General features: G+C 45.2%; 1 protein-coding gene across 1 annotated transcript in view; it reads left to right on the top strand.

Annotated features, from left to right (window-relative positions):
* Positions 1-3913: 3913 nt before the first annotated feature.
* Positions 3914-25216, top strand: part of LOC142189686 (uncharacterized) — a 292843-nt gene continuing 271540 nt past the window's right edge. Inside the window, exons 1-6 of the mRNA XM_075262246.1 lie at positions 3914-4044; positions 4175-4354; positions 4433-4556; positions 4640-4731; positions 5526-5616; positions 10607-11444. Of these exons, the coding sequence (XP_075118347.1) occupies positions 3967-4044; positions 4175-4354; positions 4433-4556; positions 4640-4731; positions 5526-5616; positions 10607-11444 (1403 nt within the window). The 5' untranslated portion in view covers positions 3914-3966. The remainder of the gene's footprint in view (positions 4045-4174; positions 4355-4432; positions 4557-4639; positions 4732-5525; positions 5617-10606; positions 11445-25216) is intronic.

Here is a 25216-nt window from a genome sequence, read left to right on the forward strand (position 1 = left end):
CAAATGAAGCAAGAAACCAGGAAGAAAGAAGATTTTACAGCAGTGAAGACTGGTGAGTATGCGACGTTTTAATACCCCTTTATGAGTGGGTAATGTTGGATTTCCCATTGCCTATTCCATCTGTGGTTGTCTTGGGCAACATGATTTAAAGGGGTGCTTGGTAGTGTTTCTATAGCTTAAAATTTGGGTTTCTGTCCATACAATTGGGGATGAAAGAAGATTTCCAGGTATTTTCCACTTTCATAGAGGTTTTTTTGAGTGTCGAAAGTGTGTAGTTGATAGGCTGTGATGGTGGGGTAAAACTGTGACTTGGGCTTGTTAGATGCCCCCAGGCATGCTTCCCCTGCTGTCCCAGTTGCATTCCAGAGGTGTTGTCATCATTTCCTGAGGTGTCATAGTGGACTTGGTGACCCTCCTTAGTCGAATTTCGGTTTGCCCTGAAACGAATGGTTCTTCCCCAGAGACTATAATGGGATTTGATATTCGTTCGAATAGTCGAATATTGAGGGACTATTCGAAACGAATATCGAATATTTCACTGTTCGCTAATCTCTAGTCATCACAGCTGACCCTCTTGGTGGACTCCTCAAAGACGCATAATATCTCACATAAGTCTGCCATCCATGGCCACTCATGGTGCAGAAACTGAGGGAGCTGACTTTGAGGAACCCTTGGGTTTTGGAGATGGTGCTCCATCAAAGGTCTCTGTTGCTCACACACCCTGCTCAACATATGGTATGTTGAGTTCCAGCGTCTGATGACGTCGCACAACAGCCGGTGTTCAGGCAGATGTAGACGTTGCTGGAGGGTATGCAGGATAGCAGCAGCAAATGTAGACTTACGAAAGTGGGCGCACAAGCCGCGCACTTTCACCAGTAGCTCAGGCACATTGGGATAGATTTTTAAAAATCTTTGCACCACCAACTTGAAAACTTGGGCCAGGCATCGAAAGTGTTTTGAGTCTGGCAAGCTCCAGAGCCGCTACCAGGTTCCGGCCATTATCACGCATGACCATGCTTGGGCCCAAGTGCATTGGTGAAAACCACATTGCCGTCTCCTCTAGGATGGCATCCCTCAACTCAGGAGCAATGTGTTTTCTGTTGCCCAAGCTGATGAGCTTCAGCACGACCTGCTGACGTCTCCCCACGCCAGTGCTGCAGCATTTCCAGCTTGCAGCTGGGGTCGATGTTATGGCGGAGAAAGAGGCTTCGTGAGAACCCCTTCCAGAAATCTTGGGTGAGGAGAGGAGATAGGCCGCCCTAGTTTGTGTCCTGGTTGCAACCTCCACTACATTCACCTAGCCTGTTGTTACAGAGATGCAGCGTCCCTGTCCGCATGCGCTTGTCCAGGCATCGATGGTCAATTGGACCTTATAGCAATGCGCGGAACTCAGGGCCCGCCTGATGTTATGGGGCACGTGCTGGTGCAAGGCGGGAACGGCATACCAATACAAGTAGTGATGGCTAGGGACAGCATAATGAGGTCTCGAAGCTGCCATCAGGTCACGGAAGACCTGAGTGGCAACAAGCCTAAACACCAACATCTCCAGGGCCAGCAGTTTGGAGATGTGGCCATTTTAAGGCTTGGGCATGTGGGTGGGTTGCGCTGTACTTCTGCCTGCGATCAAACACCTGGCAGATGGAGAGTTGCTGGGAAGAGGCGCATGATGGTGTAGGCAAAAGGAGCAGAGGCAGGAAAAGGGGAGGATGAGGGTGAAGTCCCCAAAGTGTCAGAGGCAGATGTGGAGTTGCCCTGGCTGGTGGTCTGGACTGCAGCACCAGCACTGGAAACAGTGAAAAATTCAATGTCGGCTACGCCGGCCGACGATTGTCCTGCGTTTGCTCTCTCTCACTGAGGCCATTGCTTGTCTGAGGCTGAGGCTGAGGTGGTCAGGTTGCTTTTCTCAGAGCCCCTATTCAGTTTTGAGTTGCACAGTGTGCAAACCGCACTCAGTTTGTCTTCCGTGCATACGTTGAAAAATCTACACACTATGGAGGGACATGGCCTCGATGAATTTTGGGCGAGTGGCTAGTACAGGGTACATCTTGGGCCTTGCTGGCTCTGGCCTGGCTTCTGTGAAACAGCTGTCCTGTGCCTCTGGACATGCCTCTGCCTCTAGCCACCTTTTATGTTGCTGCGCTTGCCTCCACATCTACACTGCTTTCCCCGCTACACATCACCCAGATTGGGTCGGTGGCCTCGTCGTCCACCATCTCCTCTTCCAATTGCTCACTCTCCTCTTACTGCAAACTGCACATAACCACAGCCTGCCCTGATGGCAACTGTGTCTCATCATCATCACTGAGGCCGGGAAACGCTGGTTGCAGGTCCACAACCACAAAATCGGCAGGAGATGGTGGATGCTCCAGTATTTGGGCATCAGGACAGAGAAATTCGTCTATTAGCTCCTTGGATTCCGGAAGTGGTTCAACAGAGTCGAAGAGTGGAAAAGGCCCTGAAAACAGCTACTGGGAGGGGGCAAGGGTGGGATGACTCTGTTGGGAAGATTGGGCATGTTGGGAGGAAGGAGGGGCAGACTCTTGGGTATGAACATGACTGGAGGTAGTGGCTGACTGGCTGGTGGAAATGCAGCTGGAGGTATTATCCGCTAGCCATTGTAACACCTGTTCCTGGTGCTCGGGCCTCGTCCGTGTTGTAGCCTGTGTCCTGCTTAACGAACATGTTAAGCATGCTTCCCCTGCTGTCCCAGTTGCATTCCAGAGGTGTTGGCATCATTTCCTGGGGTGTCATTGTGGACTTGCTGACTCTCTTTAGTCGAATTTGGGTTTCCCCTGAAACGAGCATTATTTCCCCATAGACTATAATGGGATTCGATCGAATAGTCGAATATTGAGGGTCTACTCGAAACGAATATTGAATGTTTTACTACTCGCTCATCTCTTTTAGTAACCTTTAAATGAGACACACAAGGTTTACTGTGAGGAACATGATGGGGTTAATTGCTATTAATGTGAGGCACATGGAGTTACTAAAACTAAATTAATAACTTCAAATGCCTGATATTAATAGCCACAGTAACCCAGCATGTACCTGGTGTTTTCTTTTTTAACTTTCACTTTGCTCCGAGCTTCTCTTTCACTCTCCTCCGTCTCTTGTGTGCAGAATACACACGGCAGGGGCTCTCACTGCAGGCAGGGTCATGGAGCTGTGTAGTGATAAGCTCCGCCCCCTGAGCTCACTTCTCTCATTAGTAGGCAGAGAGCAGCCAGAGAGACAGGAGTGTCCTGAGAGAACTGAAGGGACGCTCCCCTGCTGCATCTCCTGTCTGCTGTGCCAGTGAGATATGCCACACATGCTAAGAGCAGCTCTAGTGCAAACTGAGGCAGTCAGTCTCATAGCACAGTGGAGAAATTTCCCCTCCCCCACTCCTGTGATTTCCCTGACTATCTGCCTGTAATTGATTAGATTTATCTGAACTTCCCTCCACTTGTTCTCCTTCTATTCTGTACTTCGATTACACTGTTACTGTTGCTTTCCTCTAGAGAATTGATCAATTGCACGCAGATCTCCACAGCTGGTTATTCCCAATAAAGCCATTTCTCCACTCACAATACACTTTTACCAAAGCAGCACAGAAACAGTTCACAACCTGCGCTGTTGGAGAAATACTGTCACCCTTGGCCCAACAGCCAATAATCATCCCTTGTGCAACTCTGATAAATCGTCCCCTTTACCCGAGTCAACAATGAGATTCTGTTCTGCCTACCACACACCTTATATACCCACCAAGCCGGCCCACAACAAGTCACTCCCTTCCTGAGCTACACGCTGCCGACCTCAGAAGTAGGAGGTGGTGATAATAATGGGACTCAACTCTTCTATTTATTCCATGGGATTCCGTGTAGTGATTACATTGTCTCATCTTCTCTCCATTCAGTTTCCTACAATATAGAATCCTCTCAGTATCTTCTATATAAGAGAATATTCTTGATTGATCCATCAAGGATGGAAAGAGACAGGAACAAGATGGCGGAAAGTCTATTAAATCTCACCCTAGAGATCATCTACCAGCTTACTGGAGAGGTGAGAGATTCTGATGATGTCATCATTACATCATTCTTATCTCTAGTAATAACAGATGATATGACTGGAGAGGTGATGGACTCTGGACATGTATGTAGTGAGATTTATTATTGTGTCTCCCCATATCCAGGATTTTGAAGTATTGAAGAAGACTTTTAGTGGGTCCATTCAGGCCCATATTTCTGAAGGATATGGAGAACACCTGAGCCCAATCCTGGGGCCTCCACCTCACCCCCTGATACAGGAGGAGATCAATGAACAGAAGATCCTAGAACTCACCAACAAGATGCTGGAGCTGCTGACTGGAGAGGTGACACTGCTGGGAATGCTGGGACATTATACAGTAACTGGAGGGGTCGGGGTGATGACTGTATCATTGTGTTGTCAGGTTCCTATAAGGTGTGAGGATGTCGCTGTCTATTTCTCCATGGAGGAGTGGGAGTATTTAGAAGGACACAAGGATCTGTACAAGGAGGTGATGATGGAGGACCACCAGCCCCTCACATCAGCAGGTAATAGACATGACTATATACACATGGACTTCCATTATTTGTATGTACAGAATGAATTCAGTCCCTGTCTGTGTTTCCTACAGGTAGATCCAGTAAGAGGACAACACCGGAGAGATGTCCCAGTCCTCTTCTTCCACAGGATGATGATCAGGTAGATGGAGATATTCCCTATGATGTGTAGACGGGCTGTGACGTCCTTGTGGTCAGTCTTGGGTTATTCAGCAGTATTAGATGGTTTATACTTGTGTAATGAGAGGTGGAGATGGAGGATAAAGCTGACCATAGACATTACATGTTGTCTGGACCTTCTCTCAATCTTCTGACTATGAAAACGTTTGGAATGAAGAATCAAATAGACTGTTTAACAAATTTCTCTCCATGACACAAGTAACCCCGGATGTATCTGATAGTATACATGTGTATGAGAGTGTTGTGGTTGTCAGTGAGTCGTCATCTATCTGTAGACGGGCTGTGACGTCCTTGTGTCTGTGGTTTTCTGCATGTAGTAGTCATTCACCGTATTCTGCTGCTCAGACTGACGCTCCTGTTATTCTGTAGTTCTATTGCAGTTGTTTTCCAGTATAAAATGGAGCAATTGCTTTGGATCCTGCAGTGATGAATAACACGTCTGTTCCAGGCCTTGACTATCATATAATGTCTCTTCTTCCTTCCCAGTGTATCTTATATTGTGTGACATCATCATTGCAAAGTCTCCACCTACCACTCACTATTGGCTGATTGGCTGTCAGGTGATGTCATGTGATGCCTGGATGTCACACATGTGTCTGCTCTGTATTCTCACTGCACAATACATGTCATGGCCATTTTAGTTCATCATCTTCGGAATCACATAGTATTTGGTTTAGTTAAAAACCGAACAATTTGTAATATTGGTCTCAAATTTGACTCATTACGAATCGATTCTCCCCTCTGTACTCTCTGCTGACATCTACATTATTTGTATTACAGATTTTCCATCAGGTTAAAGATCTGAGCACTATTACTACTACAGAGCCCTATGTGAGTGGTGATGAGGAGTGTGAGGAGGACATTCCTACAGGTAACCCTCACCTTAGACCCCAATCACACTATGGAATCCGAACTAGAAAATCTGGTCTGTACATCAGTCACATTTCCCAGCCTGAACTCTGTCCACACTCCAGGACTCCCCGTATCTTAGTGATCTATGACGCTAGGAGTCCCTGCTTCCTTGTGACTCCACAGACCCTACTACATACTGTATGGGACAGCAGATCCGCGGTGAGTTCACGCTGGGAAATCCAGCAGATGTGGTTTGGATTCTATTGTGTGTATGGGGTGTAATACAGTAAGATTTATGGCATCATACAGTATTATTCCACATAAGTGGCCATATTTAAGCAGCCATGGATTGTGTTCCTGAGGTTTGGGCTCTGAGACTTATTTCACTTTGGAATCTTAGAAGAGACGTCCAGATAAGACGATCTATATCAGGACAGGACAACTAGTAATGTAGTCAGAGGCCTGGACTTAGCAGTACAAAATAAGGGCCTTGATGTTCGGTCCTAAATGTGGGTTCTGTTGGGATAAGATAAACTACTCTAGGTGCAGAAATTGTAATGAGATTGTGATGAATGTCCTTTATGTAACGTGAGCAAGGTGATCTACCAGGGACAGGCAGGGCCGCCATCAGAACAGTGCTGGTGCTGTCAGCGGCCCGGTCACCGCTCTAAGGAAAAAGGAAGCCGATAACTTGTACCAGTGTAACCAAGCCGCAATATGTACCAAAGTATAGTAACCTGCTGTGCACCATTATTAATCAGAAAAGTAGCCCCAAAAAGGCCTAAATTTCTAAAATCACCGAACCACCACAATCACTCAGATGATGCTTCAAAGTGGATGACGTGTTGTGTGCTGGGGGTAGCAATTGGTATTAGCAGTAGTGTCCCCAGAGAGGACAGAGCCTTGAACAATAATAACAATAATGGGATTCGCCAAAACCCCTGATGACTATATGGCCCTATTTACACTATATATAGGATACCCCAAAATGACTCCCACCCTTACAAGGGCCATACCCAGACTTGCCCTATGTGCACATCACCTATTATGACTGTTTCCCTATGCCTATTTCATCACAGGAACATCGGGACTCCTCAGGGGATCTAACTAGCGTGGCCAAAAAGACTCCCAATTAAAGGCAGTAGGTTCTCCCCCGCCCTGTTTGGTGAAAAAGAAACTAAAAACTTCTGCTAGGGTCAGTAATAGGGAGACATAATAAATGCACTCCCTGTGTAAAGTGCCGCTGTGTGCTGCTTACTACAGCCAACAAGTGAGCCAGAGAACTAATGATACATCGGCCATAAATATTCTCAGCAAGCCCAAAAACCAGCTGTACCTCACCGGAAAGGTGTGTTGGGAACCCGGGCGGAAACATGCCAACATTAGATGCTACACGTAGAGGTTACACTGACACCGGGCAGCATGTTCTAACCCGATCTCCAAGCTCTACTTCTTCTATTACGTTTCAGAGAGGAGTGTGACCACTTAGAGGATATAACCCACCACGTGTCCTCATGATGAAATACGCATAGGGATAAGGTCATACAGGGTCATGTGTACATAGGGCAAGTCTGGGTACTGTCCTTATAAGGGCGGGAGTCATTTTGGTTGTCACATGGATGGTGTAAATAGAATCGTATAGGGTCAGTAGGGGCTTTGGCGACTCCCATTTTTGGTTGATCCCCAGGCCGCATCTGGTTAAAGGGGTTTTCCGGCCAGAAAATGGTTTTTTTCTATTTTTATAAAGGTGTGTTAGTGCTAGTGATGGGTTAATAAATACACCCATACACCTTTAGCAGTTATTGCAGTGATTTCTGGGTGTTATTGGTAATTAAATATTGGTAATTATACATTTTGTTTTAATTGAAGTAAAATATCCCCCCCCCCATCTGTTGACACTGCTGCTGGTATGTATCTCCTGACACCCAAGCACAAAACCTGTCATCCATTTTCAAGCTTCATTTGAGTGATAGGACCGTTCCTGTTACATCTGTAATCTATACATGTTGTTACAGGTCAGTGTACGAGTTCTGCACTCGAGTGAGCTGAATACATCGGGTCACAATTCTGGGTATATCCCTTATTCACACTGAGGAGCAAAAGGGCAACAAGGTTTTGAACTTGCGAATTTCAGGCTCCACATCTCACCATCTACTACAGCTCGGAATGTGAGACTCCCATCATTCTACAGACAATCATCTTGGTTATTTAGCATATGATTAGTTATGCAGATTCTTCTCATGTAACTGCTTTGTTACTGTTTTGCTCCTCTTGTATACTACAAAGTACAACCTGTTCTCACATTCCCTAATAGCTCAGAGACTTATTAGTTTTATTCCCAAGTGAAAGGTCACTGGTTCAAATCAAGTATCAGCCGTGAAAAAGATTTTCCATGAAAAGAGAAAAAACATCATCCAGCTCATCGATAGCGGTCTCTGGGCCAAGAAAGTTGCCAAACTACATCATTTAAGTGTCATGACAGTGGGAAGAATACGAAATAAAGTCCGTCCATTCATTCCAAAGACAAGAGGTGAATGTGCAGGCAAAATATCAGAGTCAGTAAGTCGGCTCACCACAAGATCTATCCGTTGTGGAGTGACAAACATGGCAGTGCAGGTGGCTCGTATGCTTTGTAATAGTGAGATCACAAACGTGCATTAATAATAATAATAATAATAATAATAATAAATTTTATTTATATAGCGCCAACATATTCCGCAGCGCTGTACAATTTGTAGGGTTCAAATACAGACAGGAAGATGCATTACAAAGTCATTTCACACAATGGGATTAATCAAAAAATGTTGTCGCACACACAGGTTTTGTTGCCAAAAAGGGAAATAAATTTATTTACAACATTGTGTACATCATTTGTTGTGCCTTTGGACATAGGGGTCGCAGTAATATGAAAAAGACTAATAGATCACAAAATTTTATTGTGATCTATTAGTCTTTTTCATATTACTGCGACCCCTATGTCCAAAGGCACAACAAATGATGTACACAATGTTGTAAATAAATTTATTTCCCTTTTTGGCAACAAAACCTGTGTGTGCGACAACATTTTTTGATTAATCTGATTGTGGGGTCGAAGGACCCTTTGACGTCTGCACCACACTTTCTAAATTTGTGAGTGTGCGGCACCATTGCCTTTTTTTCATTTCACACACTGGGACTGAGGGCCCTGCTTGCAAGAGCTTACAATCTATGAGGTAGAGGGGGTGACACAAGAGGTAGCAGGGGCGGCGTTGCTTATGCAGAGGTCAGACACTTTCGTAATAGAGGTCACTGTCATTACACAAACATAAAACTTTATGAGCCGTCAACAGTCGTGTCCTTTAACATGTGGATGGAGCTTGGACCTATAAAGTTAGCATGAGATGACATCATATCATGTGAGGAAATGTGGAACCGGGGACAGAGGAGGGTTAGAAATTGTGATAGGCCTGTCTGAAAAGATGCGTCTTTAGTTTGCATTTGAAACTGTAGAAATTGGGAGTTAATCTTATTGTCCGAGGTAGAGCATTCCAGAGAAGTGGTGCAGCTCGGGAGAAGTCTTGTATACGAGCGTGGGAGGTTCTGATAATAGAGGATGTAAGTGTTAGCTCATTGAGTGAACGGAGAACACGGGTTGGGCGATAGACAGAGATGAGGGAGGAAATGTATGGAGGTGCGGCATTATGGAGAGCCTTGTGGATGAGGGAGATAACTTTATATTTTATTCTACAATGAATAGGCAGCCAATGTAACGACTGGCACAGGTGATGGGATCAATGCCACCTGGGTCTTGGGCAGTAATTTCCTGACGGATCTTATCAATTTTATCATGGAAATAAGTGGCAAGGTCATCGGCACTAAGGTCTGTGAATGGTGTCTGCACCTTGGGTGTGAGTAAGGAGTGAAAAGTTTCAAAAAGCCTTTTAAAGTTGCTGGAGAGAGAAGAGATGAGGGCGATGAAGTAGTCTTGTTTGGCGTGGTAAAGGGCAGAACTATATGTTTTATGCATAAATTTGAAGTGGAGGAAATCTGCAGGTGAACGTGATTTTCTCCAAGGACGTTCGGCACACCTAGAGCACCGCTGAAGAAATTGTGTCTGTGGCGTGTGCCAGGGTTGCTGCCTCCTTTGTGGGACTTTACGAGTGGAGGGGGGAGCCACCTCATCCAATGCATTTTTAAGGGTTTCATTATAGTGACTGGTGGCCAGATTGGGACAGGAGAAAAACACAAGACATTACACAAGATTGGAATGTTTGCCTGAAAGATGAGGAAGCCTCAAACCCAATATAGTCATAAAAAGCGTCGGCTCAAGTTTGCAAAAAAAGTACAAAAAGTGGACAGTAGAAGATTGGAAATAGGTGATTTGCGGTGATAAGATGAAAGTCAATAGACTGGACTCTGATGGGTGCAAATTTATCCGAAATTTTTAAGGTACTAGGGGACTAAAATTGGGAAAATAAGGTACTGTCATGTTTGGTGGAAGAAGCCTGATGATCTTGGGTTGTTTCACAGACAAAGGGGTTGTATACTTTACAAGGATTGATGGTGGTCTCACTGCTGAGCTATATGTGAGTATCCTACAAGATGAGTTACTTTGTACAATTGAGTACCATGGATATGAAAAGAACGACACAGTGTTCCAGCAGGACAACGACCTCAAGCATATGTTGAGAGTCTAAGAAATTGTTCAATGACAGTAAAGCATAGGTGAGATATGGAGGCTGAAAGTCAGAAGTTCTAAACATTGTTACCCTTCTGCTCATCAGTGTAAGTGCCACCACCCCTTTTCCTTAGTGCTGTGACTGGGTGGGCCCACTTATTTCATCCACTACCAGCACCTCTACAGTGACCTAGAGCAGCGGTGGTATCTGCCATTGAGACTGTCACTGACATCAGTCTCAGCACAGTAAATACTAATAAAATAGGCCATATTACTGACGTTTGCTCAGTGGGGAATATACTTATAAGGTTATGTTATATAATATTGGTAAAATCCGTTTTCTTCTTGTCAGATGACTGTACCGGGAGCTCAGAAGGACATCTGATATCTACAGATTATAAAGAAGAGGTTGATGGTATCATACAAGATCCATATGAAGAACATGCCATTACCCCAGATTTACCCTCAGCCATTCAGAAGAAAGAGCTCTCTTCTAATTCATGCCCAGAATGTAAGAAGTGTTTTAGTGCTAAATCAAGTCTTGTTAAACATCAAAGAACTCACACAGGGGAGAAGCCATTTTCATGTCCAGATTGTGGGAAATGCTTTGCACGGAAATCACATCTTGTTAAACATCATAGAACTCACACAGGGGAGAAGCCATTTTCATGCCCACAATGTGGGAAATGCTTTGCTCGGAAATCACATCTCGTTAGTCATCAAAGAACTCACACAGGAGAGAAGCCATTTTCATGTTTAGAATGTGGAAAATGTTTTATCTCAAAATCTTATCTTGTTAGACACCAAAGAATTCACACAGGGGAGAAGCCATTTTCATGCTCAGAGTGTGGGAAATGTTTTACTGCTAAATTAAGTCTTGTTGAACATCAAAGAACTCACACAGGGGAGAAGCCATTTTCATGTGCAGAATGTGGAAAATGTTGTATCTCAAAATCTTATCTTGTTAGACATCAAAGTATTCACACAGGGGAGAAACCATTTTCATGCCCAGAATGTGGGAAATGTTGTATCTCAAAATCAAATCTTGTTAAACATCAAAGAACTCACACAGGGGAGAAGCCATTTTCATGTTCAGAATGTGGAAAATGTTTTAACTCTAAATCAGATCTTGTTAAACATCAAAGAACTCACACAGGGGAGAAGCCATTTTCATGCCCAGAATGTGGAAAATGTTTTGCTCAGAAATCATATGTTGTTAGACATCAAAAAACTCACACAGGGGAGAAGCCATTTTAATATACACATGAAAAGTATGATTAACCAAAAGTCATCTCCAGCTGCACATCTAAAAACTCATACACACAAAAAATATTTTTCTTTCCTGATTGTTTTACCCCCAATTCATATCTTAAATCTTAGAGAGCTCACCTCGGGTTCTTTTGTCTTAAACTCATTGACAATTTGAATAAAATATTTGAATTGAAATTACACCTGCGTGTTTGTGACAGTCCTTTATTCCTGGCAGGCCTGTGGTGACAAGAGGTATTTTTGTGGCCTATACTTTTTTTTTTTTTTTAATGGAATATTTTAATCAGCAATTAATTTAAATATGCATGACTAGGCCCTATAAGAGGGCACAAAGACCTCCCCCCACGTTTTTTTTTTCCGTCCTTTGGACGGTAGGATAGGTGGGGGGGACTTTGTGTCCTCCTTGACCGGGTTTTGGGGGTTTTGTTACCTCTCTTCGGCCTGTGTACGAGGTCCCGGTCCGTTTTCTTTTGTTTATCTTCTTTGATTTTCTGCCTAGGGCAGAAATGAGAGAAGAAAGTTCAGTTTTGCGGGTTGCCTATCTGGTCAGTTAGCCACAGTGCGGCCTGATCCGGTTAGGCTTCCGCCCGCTTGCGGTTAGTCTGCGTTTTGGCGGACTTGGGCGGTGCCAGCCGCACTTGCGGCCTAGTTCCAGCCGCACTTGCAGCCTAGTCTGGCTTACTTACCACTTACCTTAGTGGCAGGATATTGCGGCCTACTTCCAGTCGCTTGCCCCACTTCCAGTCTACTGCTAGGCCGTCTGTCTGGTGAGGAGCGGGCCTTGAGCGGTGTTGGTTAGCTCTGTATGACTGCCGCCCGGAGACCCCTCTGGCTTAGGCCCTGGAGAGCGGACACAGCCTCGAAGTTCGCCTTGGGGAGCCTGACCACAGTCAGGTAGGCGCTCAGGATTCCGCCAAGAGACTCTGGACATGGTCGTGGTAGAGACTAGAGATGAGCGAGTACTGTTCGGATCAGCCGATCTGAACAGCACGCTCCATAGAAATGAATGGATGCACCTGGTACTTCCGCTTTGACGGCGGCCGGCCGCTTAACCCCCCGCGTGCCGGCTACGTCCATTCATTTCTATGCGAGCGTGCTGTTCGGATCGGCTGATCCAAACAGTACTTGCTCATCTCTAGTAGAGACAACCTCAAGAAGAAGCCTAACGTTTGATGGGTGCTCACTCCCTGTGGCCGACATCCCTGTGTGAGGCCAACTCTCCCACTTTCTTCCTGCGTGGCAAACTTTCTTTCAAGACCCCTGGGTACTTCAAGTGATTGAGAGAGGTTACGCCATCAAATTATCTCAGCCACCTCTAGACCGCTACGTGTCATCTCGCCCTCTCTCTGTTGTTCGACAATCCATCTTGGAGAACTCGATTTGGGAGTATATTCAGAAAGGCACCTTGGGAAAAGTCCCTCCTTTGGGCGAGGTGAGGGTCACTCTAGATCTCAAAGGATCCCTACTTGCAAGTACACATTGTTCAACTACACAGGAAGTACCTCAGGATTGCCATCCAGATCCCTGGTCACAGGGAGAATTACCAGTTTGTCGCTCTACCCTTCGACATTGTATCCACTCCTCACACCTTCACCAAGGTGGTGGCTCCAGTCACCGCTGCTCTCAGGCTTCAGGGCCTGTTCATAGTTTCTTATCTGGATGACTGGCTTATAAAAATGTAATCTTCTGATAGCCACCACCTTCCTGCAGAGGTTAGGTTGGCTAATCAATTGGGAGAAGGCAGAGGTGATTCCATCCACCCGGAGGAAATTTCTAGGATTCCTTCTGGACTCAGAGACTCTGCAGATCTCATTTTCCAGCCCAAGGAAGTTAAGAAGGCAGGCGGCTACCCGTTTCCTCTACAAAACTCGGCGGATATCTATCAGAACCGCCATGAGGTGCCTTGGCCTGATGTCTTCCTCAGCCAAGGCGGTCCCTTGGGCTTTATGGCATTTGCGTCCCCTTCAGACGGAAGCGTTGAGCGCCTGGAACAGGTCTCCACAGGGGTTGCACAGGAAGATCTGCCTTTCTCCCAGTACTCATCTTTCCCTCAGAGGGTGGATAGACCTGAAAGATGGAAGGTCCTTGGTCCAACCAGAGTGGACCCTGTTGACAACGGATGCATCCCAAACAGGATGGGGAGCCCATTTAGATGAGAGGACTGTTCAAGGGTGTTGGAGCAGCTCGGAAGAGGGATCCTCCAATCAGAGGGAACTCAAGTCTATATACCTAGCACTGATGCACGTCGCCCCATACCTCAAGGGGAAGGCTGTCAAAGTGCGAACAGACAACATGATGTCAGTGTTGTACCTAAACAAACAGGGATTTAACTGGTCCAGACTTCTCCTGAAAGTGACAAATCTGATATTTGCCTGGGCCAAGATGAACCTGACCCAGTTGACCGCTGTTCACATCAAGGGCTCTCTGAACATAGTAGCGAATCGGTTGAGTCGAGGTATTACCGTATCAGGAGAATGGTCCCTCAACCCAGAGGTGTTCCAACGTATTGTCCAAATGTAGGGGCTTCTAGAAGTCGACCTCAGGACAACCCGACTCAACTTTCTACAGGACGGCCTAGACAGAGGACTAGCCCCCTATACCTTGAAGGTACACGTGGCAGCCCTGTCTGGCATTTAACTCAACACCCTTTAGTTGGTAATTTTCTAAAGGGTGCAACGAGCATCAGACCTGCTGTCTCAGCTCCGGTTCAGCAGTGGGACCTGAGGACGGTCCTTTTGGGTCTTTGAACTCCCCATTTGAGCCACTAGATCAGGTGGATCTGAAGTTCCTGGCCTACAAGATGACCTTCTTGCTTGCAATTACCTCAGCCAAGAGAGTGGGAGAGCTTTAGGTGCGCTCTTCCAAGGAACCCTATACCTCTATTTTTGAGGACAGGGTACAATTAAGTTTTTTCTGGAATTCAGACCCTTCACTGGCAAATATAAATCAGCTTATATCTTGGCCAGTCTTTTTTCTTGCGCCCTCCTCGCCTGAGGAGGTGAGGCTTCATTCACTTGATTTGGGTAGGTGCTTGCGCATCTACCTAGAACACACGGAAGCTTTCAGGAGATCTGAAAAATCTCCTGATTAATTTAGCAGGGAAATCGAGGGGCCAGAAGGCTTCTAAATCCTCGATTTCGTAATGGGTCAGAGAAGCCATCAGTTGGCTTTCTCCTTCCAAGGTCTTTCTCCTCCAGGTTATCTAAGGGCTCACTCCATGAGGGCGGTCGCAACTACATGGGCGGAGAAGAAGGCAGTGTTTTCCCTTAGTCATAACAGCAGCACAAGGCTTCTCTCCCTATTATTCATCTTATACTCTTGTATTAACATGGGGGGGGGGGGAGGTCTCTGTGCCCTCTTATAGGGCCTAGTCATGCATATTTAAATTAATTGCTGATTAAAATATTCCATCTGTCCTACCAGCACGCAGGGGCAGAAATACCCCACATTGTGCTGCTGTTATGACTAAGGGAAAACAGTTTATCTACATAAATCACCATTATCAATGGGTAGCGCGCGTGAGAAGGAACCCATTGAACTCAATGGGATTTTGTTTTATAGAGCTCACTCTGACACGTGTTTACGTGTCAGAATGAGTGGCATGTTACACAGTGTGAATGCAGCCTTTCTGTGCAGCACCTCCAGGTGATCAGCCCAGTCCAGTTTATTATTTAGGAGCACACCCAGGTACTTATAGGTCTTCACAATCTCAATGCTTGCCCCTTGGATCTCCACCGGGATTGGAGCACTTCTCCGTTTACTAAATATAAAATGTGTCTGGTCCTGGACGAGAAATTACCCGGTACTGAAGTAGTTAAAGAGAGATTTTATTAAAACCGACTTTTATTCTTTATGCCTCTCTATGAGCAGACAACCCCTCACCAGAACAAGGCCACTTTTTTGAACAAACTTTTCAGTGGGAATCCCTTTGAGCAGATCACACAGATTTACTAATAGTGTAAACTTAGATATGCAATGTCAACAGCGGTATTAACCAGCACCTAGTCTAACTTGAGTAGCAAACAATGTGCGTTTATTTAGCACAACAAACAGCTTACAACTTATAGAATCCAGTTCTGTGGAGAGACTGTAGCAGCTCCTGCAGCCATGACATGTGGAGGGAGAGAGAGAGAGACACACACACAGGAAAAAGGGGAGGGACATCCTATCTGTGAGTGGGTTTGTTTTTTTCAGCCGAACTTTGTTAACAACTTAACCATATGGACACAGACAGAATGTCTCATCATATAACACAGCAGTTGTAGTTGTTGCCTTACATATAAACAAACTAGCTATAACCCGCGACTTCGGCGGCGGCACCCTGATGCCTGTGCAAACCACCTGCAGTGCGGCCCGTGGCCCCAACGCCCCTCTACTTGTGGCCAGAGAGGGCCTGCCCCCAGTATCTTGTCCCCCCCCATCTCGGCCCCAAGTATGTTGCCCCCCATTTCTTCCCCCAGTATGTTGTCCCCCCCATCTCTGCCCCCAGTATCTTGTCCCCCCCATCTCTGCCCCCAGTATCTTGTCCCCCCCATCTCTTCCCCCAGTATCTTGTCCCCCCATCTCTGCCCCCAGTATCTTGTCCCCCCATCTCTGCCCCCAGTATCTTGTCCCCCATCTCTGCACCCAGTACCTTGTCCCCCCATCTCTGCCCCCAGCTTCATGTCCCCCCTTCTCTGCCCCAGTTCACTTCATGTGCCCCCAGTGTCTTGCCCCCCCATCTCTGCTGTCCAGTCTCATGTTCCCCCATCCCTGCCCCCACCCCCTACATCGTCCCCCGTGTAGTATCTCTCACCTTTGTCTCTCTCCTCTGCTCCCTCTGCTGGCTGCCTGCACATACTGCTTCTGCTGGTCCCTGTGGCATTTATGTAGCAGAGCAGGCCCGGCGTCATAGCAACCAGACTCTGGACCTTGCTGTGCTTCATACAGGACACAGACAGGCAGCAGGAGAAGTGTGTGGAGCGGAGGAAACACAGGAGCAGAGGAGAGAGCCAAAGGTGAGAGCTACTACACGGGGTACGATGTACCGACCTGGGGACACCTCCTCCCCCCCGGGAACCCCCCTCCCCCGGAACCCCCCCCATCCCGGGACATCCCCTTCCCCCGCTGCACTGCTGTATGTGTAGTGTGGGGTACAGCAGCCTTCTCCTTCTCCTCCTCGATGTGTGTAGGCAGCGTGGTATAGCTGCGGCTCCGGGACCCTGTGGGCGGCCACCATCTTCCTCACTGTGTCCCTGGTGAATCAGCACGCCCACATTCAGCCCCCAACCTATGGTGCTGCAGCCCTGGCTCCATAGCCTGCCCACAGCCTGCCCTGCACCAATAGGAGGAGCGTGGACAGACCAGTGCTGGCAAAATGCCAGCTTGTACAGCAGAGCCCGGAGGGGTGTTTGGAGGGTGACGGTGGCGATTTGGGGTGAGTAACCCACATTTAAAGTAGCCTATTGCAGTTTCGTGGGAAATATGTAGGTGTGTGTGAAATTTCACTAAAATCCATTCAGCCGTTTGGCTGTGATTGAGGAACAAACATCCGAACATACAAACACACAAACCCACAAACTCACAAACATTCACCTTTATAATAGGATCGTTTTTAAAATCTAATCTCCGAATGATCGGAAATCGGATTTTAAAAACGATCCTGAAATTTCAAGATTGGTTCAACCCTAAGTGCTGCACACTCAGCTTTGCTGCATCGGACTGCTACATCAGACACTGCTACATCGGCCAGCACTGAACCTGCTGCACACTCTGCTCTGCTGCATCTGATGTACCAGTGCTGAGGGTGCATTGAACTATGCTGCACACTCAGCTCTGCTGCATCTGATGTAGGAGTGCTCTGTGTGTGCTGAGCTCTGCCGCTTCTCCAATGTAGCAGTGCTATGTCAGCACTGCTACATCTGAGATCAGACCACAATGGAAACTGCTGTAGACGGATCTTAGACTCCACCTCCTCCAGCAGAACCAACGTTGATTGGCCGAATGCTATACACTGGCCAATCAACGCTGGCCAATGCATTCCTATGGGAAAAAGTCAGCTCACGCATATTGCAAGCTGACAGGGATCCCGACCAGATAGACCTCCAAAGAGTAACATTCCCCCCTAAATAAAGGTAATCCCTAGCTAACCCTGCCTGTAGATTTGCCCCTGTCTCACAGTCACATAGTTCACAGTCTCAAATTAATTGAATGTTAAAATCACCATTCGTCTAAATCCGAGGTCACCTGATTTCGGCCGCCAATTCCTTTTTCCGATTTTTTTTCTATGCCTCTGTTGTCGTAGTTCCTGTCCCAACTCCCCTGCACAGTTATTGGTGTAAAAAACGCGCCAGGAAAGGTGGGAGGGGAGACAAATTTTTACTGCGTTTGCCTCATGGTATTCAATTGGAATCGAATACCACAAACGGCCTGATATTCGATCGAATATGTATTCGATCGAACGGTGTTCGCTCATCTTTAGTGCTTAACAGGAATTAAGACAAAATGGAGGTGAAATTTTCAAATTTGATTTTATTTTACTAATATTTTCGTTTAGCCCTAGAATTTGCACATTCACAAGGGGTTAAAGGAGAAAATGCATTCCACAATTTGTTATGCAAGTTTTCCCGACTACCATAGTACCCCACTTGTGGGTGTAAACTAATATATGGACGCACAGCGAGACGCAGAAGGGAAGGCGCGCCAAGGAGCTTTTAGAGGGCAGATCTGGCTGTGATCAGTTTCAGGAACCATGTCGCATTTACAAAGCCCTTGAGGTGTCAAAACAGTGGAAACCTCTAGAAAGTGACCCCATTTTGAAAACCGCACCCCTCAAAGAATTTATCAAGTGATGTAGTGAGCATTAGTAACCCCAAAGTGAATGTGTAAACTGTGCGGAGTAAATTGGGTACACCAAATCCCATTCTATTTTTCCATTAGCTCCTATGACACGGATGGGGGGATCAGCGCTGGTGTATTCTCTGTAATAAGCTCTAAATATGGGGGCTCCCTGAAAACGCTAGCACAGATTATACATTTCCTTCTAGTCGCAGCCACTTACAGTCCTATGAAAAAGTTTGGGCACCCCTATTAATCTTAATCATTTTTAGTTCTAAATATTTTGGTGTTTGCAGCAGCCATTTCAGTTTGATATATCTAATAACTGATGGACACAGTAATATTTCAGGATTGAAATGAGGTTTATTGTACTAACAGAAAATGTGCAATATGCATTAAACCAAAATTTGACCGGTGCAAAAGTATGGGCACCTCAACAGAAAAGTGACATTAATATTTAGTAGATCCTCCTTCTGCAAAGATAACAGCCTCTAGTCGCTTCCTGTAGCTTTTAATCAGTTCCTGGATCCTGGATAAAGGTATTTTGGACAAACAATTCAAGTTCAGTTAAGTTAGATGGTCGCCGAGCATGGACAGCCCGCTTCAAATCATCCCACAGATGTTCAATGATATTCAGGTCTGGGGACTGGGATGGCCATTCCAGAACATTGTAATTGTTCCTCTGCATGAATGCCTGAGTTGATTTGGAGCAGTGTTTTGGATCATTGTCTTGCTGAAATATCCATCCCCGGCGTAACTTCAACTTCGTCACTGATTCTTGAACATTATTCTCAAGAATCTGCTGATACTGAGTGGAATCCATGCGACCCTCAACTTTAACAAGATTCCCGGTGCCGGCATTGGCCACACAGCCCCAAAGCATGATGGAACCTCCACCAAATTTTACAGTGGGTAGCAAGTGTTTTTCTTGGAATGCTGTTTCTTTTTGGACGCCATGCATAACACCTTTTTTTATAACCAAACAACTCAATCTTTGTTTCCAAAATGAAGTTGGCTTCTCCAAATGTGCTTTTGCATACCTCAGGCAACTCTATTTGTGGCGTATGTGCAGAAACAGCTTCTTTCTCATCACTCTCCCATACAGCTTCTCCTTGTGCAAAGTGCGCTGTATAGTTGACCGATGCACAGTGACACCATCTGCAGCAAGATGATGCTGCAGCTCTTTGGAGGTGGTCTGTGGATTGTTCTTGACTGTTCTCACCATTCTTCTTCTCTGCCTTTCTGATATTTTTCTTGGCCTGCCACTTCTGGGCTTAACAAGAACTGTCCCTGTGGTCTTCCATTTCCTTACTATGTTCCTCACAGTGGAAACTGACAGGTTAAATCTCTGAGACGTTTTGTATCCTTCCCCTGAACAACTATGTTGAACAATCTTTGTTTTCAGATCATTTGAGAGCGGGCTGTCCATGTTCGGCGTCCATCTAACTTAACTGAACTTGAATTGTTTTGTAGAAAGAAATGGTCCAAAATACCTTCATCCAGGATCCAGGAACTGATTAAAAGCTACAGGAAGCAACTAGAGGCTGTTATCTTTGCAAAAGGAGGATGTACTAAATATTAATGTCACTTTTCTGTTGAGGTGCCCATATTTTTGCACCGGTCAAATTTTGGTTTAATGCATATTGCGCATTTTCTGTTAGTACAATAAACCTCATTTCAATCCTGAAATATTACTGTGTCCATCAGTTATTAGATATATCAAACTTAAATGGCTGTTGCAAACACCAAAATATTTAGAACTAAAAATGATTAAGATTAATAGGGGTGCCCAAACTTTTTCATAGGACTGTATGTCCTAATGATTTGGCGACTTTTTGGGTTTTTGTCTTCACATTGTACAAGCTAGATTTTTATTTTCTGGCAATGTGGCCATATGAGGGCTTGATGTTTGCGGTATTAGATGTACTTCTCAATGCCACCATTTTGGGGCCTGTAAATTATTGACTACATTTTATTAACTCTTTCTGGGTGGGATGTTAAAGGAAACATCAATTCTGGCATTGCTTTTTAGCATTTTTTTTTTCCCGAGTAGTGTACAGCATAAGTAACATGTTACCTTTATTCTGCGGGTCGGTACGGTTACGGTGATACCTCATTTATATTATTTTTTAATGCTTTGCTATTTGTGCAGAATAAAATTCAATTTAGGGAAAAAAATCAATTATTTTTGCATCACCATCTTCTGAAAGGCATAACATTTTTATTTTTTGCTAGACAGAGCTGTTTGAGGGCTTATTTTTTGCGGGAAGACCTCTGCTTTTTATTGGTATCATTTTGGTTTTAATCTGACCATTTGATTACTTTTTATTGAACATTTTGAAAGGCAAAGGTGGTGAATAATCAATATTTTGTGCGGTTTTCGACGTTTTTTTTTTATGATGTTCGCCGTTCGGGTTAAATAATGTTTTAATTTTATTGTTCAGGTTATTACGGACGGTGTGATACCAGATATGTAATGTTTTTTTCTATTTTTCTTTATTTTACATACTAAAACATTTTATATGGGGACAAAGGGATTTTTAGGGCTTTATTTATTTCTAATTTATTTTAAACTTATTTAAACTTTTTTATTTTTACTTTTTTATAACTTTTTTTTCTGTCCCCATGGCGGATTGAAGCAGTGATCTGCTGATTTCTTCTTCATTAGATGTAGCTGCAATACACGTGTTACACGTGTATTGCAGTGTAGAGGAAGCTGTCAGCCTGTGTAGATGCACGGGGCTGACAGCCTCCATTCCTGGCAGGATCAACCAGGTACGTGGAGGGGACAGCATGGGGCAGATCCGGAGTCACTGATCAGACGCTGGGCTGCCCACTACCAACACTGGCACTTCCCAAAACCATCGCGGGACCATTATGTTTCGAAGCCCCGGAGATCCTGGCGGTCATGTTTGACTGCTGGCATCTCAGGGGTTAACACCCACGATCGGACCCCGTTCCGACCGCGGGTGTTACAGGGCATTGTCATGTTACGGCTGACACCCGCAGGGCATGGTGCGCACACAGTTTCTGGGAAGTCCTTCCCGGCAGCGCCGTACTATTACGGGAAGGGGTTAAAAGAAACTTCATTCCCTTGTCTTGTGAGTTTCTTCACAGATAATAAATTATTTTCTAGATTAGGCACATACAGCACGTCCTTTACTGGGATCTTTCTGTTTTGAGTTGGAGAGATTTGACAATCAATGTAACCATCTCCTCTGCCTTCTGAATTCATGTGCTAACCATTGGCCATAATCACTTTATTTGACTTACTTTGGTCAAGCTTAGAAAAGAAGTCTCTGTTATTGGTCATGTGACTAGTTGCTCTGTAACACTCAGGAGGGCCAGGGCTGGTATCACGGATAATATATCAGATGTGGCCGGATTTCAGGGGGTCCCTGGGTCCCAAATGTGCACAAAATCTCCTTTTTGATGTCCCCGACTACCCACCCCCACGTGATATCTGACAATGACAACAGACAACCAGATCTCAGGGTTAGTCGTTGCTCTTTTACTAGCAGGGCAAAGTAATACAAATGTACATATGGAGTAATTCTTCAGATACAGCGATCTTTGTAGGTAGTGTCCAATTAAGCAGGTGAAGGAGCTTGGAGCAGGAATGCTTTGGATAGTTTAATTAGTAGTTGCTTGGGTAGTTAACTTGTATATACTTGTAAAGATGGCCTGTATCCAGGGGGTTAGTCCTCAACAAACTGGGTACACGTATGTAGGAGAGCAATTAGAAGTGAGACCCTTGAATTCTGCCAGACTAGCTATGGGCTTCTTAAATATAGATTTGTCCCAAAGACTTACTTGAATAGAGAGATACGTGTAAACGTCCCAGATGTATGGATAAAACAGGTCCGTAAACTTTAGTGCTTGTAGGCTTGGAGTTTCAGAGGAAAACGCTCTCTGAGGAGAATCTTGAGTACAGAGGAAAAGACATCTCTGTTTGGAAGTGCTCTGAGACTTGGCTGCCATTTTCAGCTTCCCATGTGTTCGATGGCTCCACACAAAAGACCCAGACAAAAGGTACCCAACCCCCCTAGAGGGGGATGTAACTCCTCCTCCTCCAGGCCAGTCAAGGGAGCTTGATTGGTCCTGAAGGTCACCTGATCATAATGGACACACCTTCACATTGGCAACTCAAATTACAATGGCAAGTATAGGCAGGTGTAGTTCACAAGAACATCCACAAGATGGCACATTAATAGACCCCCTGTGTGCTGGCTCTGGGAAAATAGGAATATATAGAAGGAATGAAGGGGGAGGAATCTCTTTACCTTATATGCAAATGTCCATACCATCTCGGTCTGCAAGGACTATTAAAGGGAATGGGACGAGCAGTACCGGGACATTACAGCTCCAGAGTCTATATACCACGCGTGGTTTGATGTATATGTATCGACAGTAAATGTAGCTTCAGTATTCTCAGAGACATTTTGCACACTTTTAGCAGTTTTAACTCTTTGATGACTGCTCTGCTTTTTCATTCTAGCTTTCCAAACTCTGCAGTCAGGGACTCCCTGGTACAGGAGCAAAAATGAAAACAAAATGTCCTTTTCAATGATGTTCTTATGGTCAAACCGAGATAATTGTATTTCTTTAAATGGAGTCTATCACCTACATGAGCCATGATAAACTGCTGCTATAGTAATATACCTGCTGCAGAGACAATTCCAAGCAAACCTCTGATATGTAGACTTGCCAGGATGACTATAAAATAGTGTATTTAAACAAATGAGCCTCACGAATCACGGGGGGCATTGACTACATTTCCCGAGCATAGCCGCATTCTCCGAAATAACGCCCATCCAGTCATGAAGCTCGGCCCCCTCAGCAGTTCCAGAGTAGCTTCACCATCAGTTAGGTTACCGAGCACTGCGCCGAAATCCTGCACATGCACACTACCCTGCAGATGACGACGCTGCTCTAGAACACTCACTGCACGAGCATCAATTCCAATCGGGAAGAATATACTTAAAGGGGATTTATCAAGGCTATCAGGCACCACTAATGTTATATTAAACTACCCCCGCCCCCCCCCATTTTAAAAATGGGCGGGCATTCAGGGTCCAACGGCATCTTAAGCCACGCCTCCTCTTCCAGCGTTGTCCTACTACTACTGCGCATGCACCCGCGACATTATTTATCAATGGCAGTTTGCAAGCGCCGGAGGAAGTCGGGACCCGAGGACATCGCTGGAAGAGGAGGCGTGGCTGAAGATGCCGTCGGACCCCGAATGCACGATAGGTAGATCCATCCACGATAGGTAGATCTTTAGATTGGAAAAGGGCAAATGTTGTCCCCATCTACAAAAAGGGAAAAAGGGACGATCCAGGAAATTACAGGCCGGTAAGTGTGACCTCGATAGCAGGAAAAATCTTTGAGCAAATTGTCAAGGAACATTTACTTCGGTACCTGGATGGGAAGGCATTAATTAACCAGAGCCAGCACGGCTTTATGACCAATAAATCTTGTCAGACTAACCTGATTTCCTTCTACATCAAAATCACTGAATGGTTGGACCAAGGGAATGCCGTGGACATAGTATATCTTGACTTCAGTAAGGCATTTGATAAAGTATCACATAACCTTCTTATTGAAAAAATGATTAAGTATGGCTTTGACAAAAAAATCAGTTAGGTGGATTCACAACTGGCTTAATGATCGGGCACAACGAGTAATACTAAATGGCTACACATCGAACTGGAAGAAAGTCAAAAGCGGGGTGCCGCAGGGCTCTGTTCTGGGCCCAGTACTTTTTAATATCTTTATAAATGATCTGGACGATGGAATTATTGGGGAACTCATAAAATTTGCAGATGATACGAAGATAGGAGGAATAGCCAACACTAGAGAGGAGAGAGAGTGTATTCAAAAGGACTTAGACACACTGGAACAATGGGCTGAGGCGAACAAAATGGTATTTAACAGGGACAAATGCAAAGTTCTACATCTGGGTAACAGAAATGTAAAAAACATATATAGTATGGGAGAAATAGAACTAAGTGATAGCATAGGGGAAAAGGACTTGGGCATAATAGTAGATCACAAATTCAACATGAGTCAACAGTGCGGGGCTGCTGCAAAAAAGGCTAATAAAATTCTGGGATGTATTAAGACAAGCATTGAATCTAGATCAAGAGAAGTCATTATTCCGCTGTACTCTTCCCTGGTCAGACCACACCTGGAATACTGTGTACAGTTCTGGGCGCCTCAATTCAAAAAAGACATCGATATATTGGAGCAAGTCCAGAGAAGAGCAACCAAAATGGTGGAAGGTCTGCAAACCATGTCCTATGAGGAGCGGCTAAAAGAACTGGGATTGTTTAGTTTGCAGAAGAGAAGGCTGAGGGGAGATTTAATAGCAGTCTACAAATATCTGAAAGGTAGTCACAGTGCAGAGGGATCTACCCTATTCTCATTAGCACAAGTCAGTACAAGAAGCAATGGGATGAAACTAAAGGGAAAGAGATACAGATTAGACATTAGGAAAAACATTCTGACAGTGAGGGTAGTGAGAGAGTGGAATAGGCTGCCACGGGAGGTGGTGGGCGCTCCATCAATGGAAATCTTCAAGCGGAATCTGGATAAACATATAGCTGGGATGATTTAGGAAAACCTGCACTCGCAGGGGGTTGGACCCGATGGCCCTTGAGGTCCCTTCCAACTCTACCAAAAAGAAGAAAAAAAAGAAGAAAAAGGTAAGTACAACATATTCTTTTTTAGGGTTTTATTTTAAAACGGGGGGGGGGGGGGGGGGGTAGTTTCATATAACATTAGTGGTGCCTGAATAGCCTTTTTAAAGGCTCGCAAACGGCCAGCACTGCTACATCTCGGCATAGGAATGCATTGACCAGCGTTGATTGGCCGA

The sequence above is a fragment of the Leptodactylus fuscus genome, chromosome 1 (assembly GCF_031893055.1).
Source record: "Leptodactylus fuscus isolate aLepFus1 chromosome 1, aLepFus1.hap2, whole genome shotgun sequence".
In the NCBI taxonomy this organism is placed as follows: Eukaryota; Metazoa; Chordata; class Amphibia; order Anura; family Leptodactylidae; genus Leptodactylus; species Leptodactylus fuscus.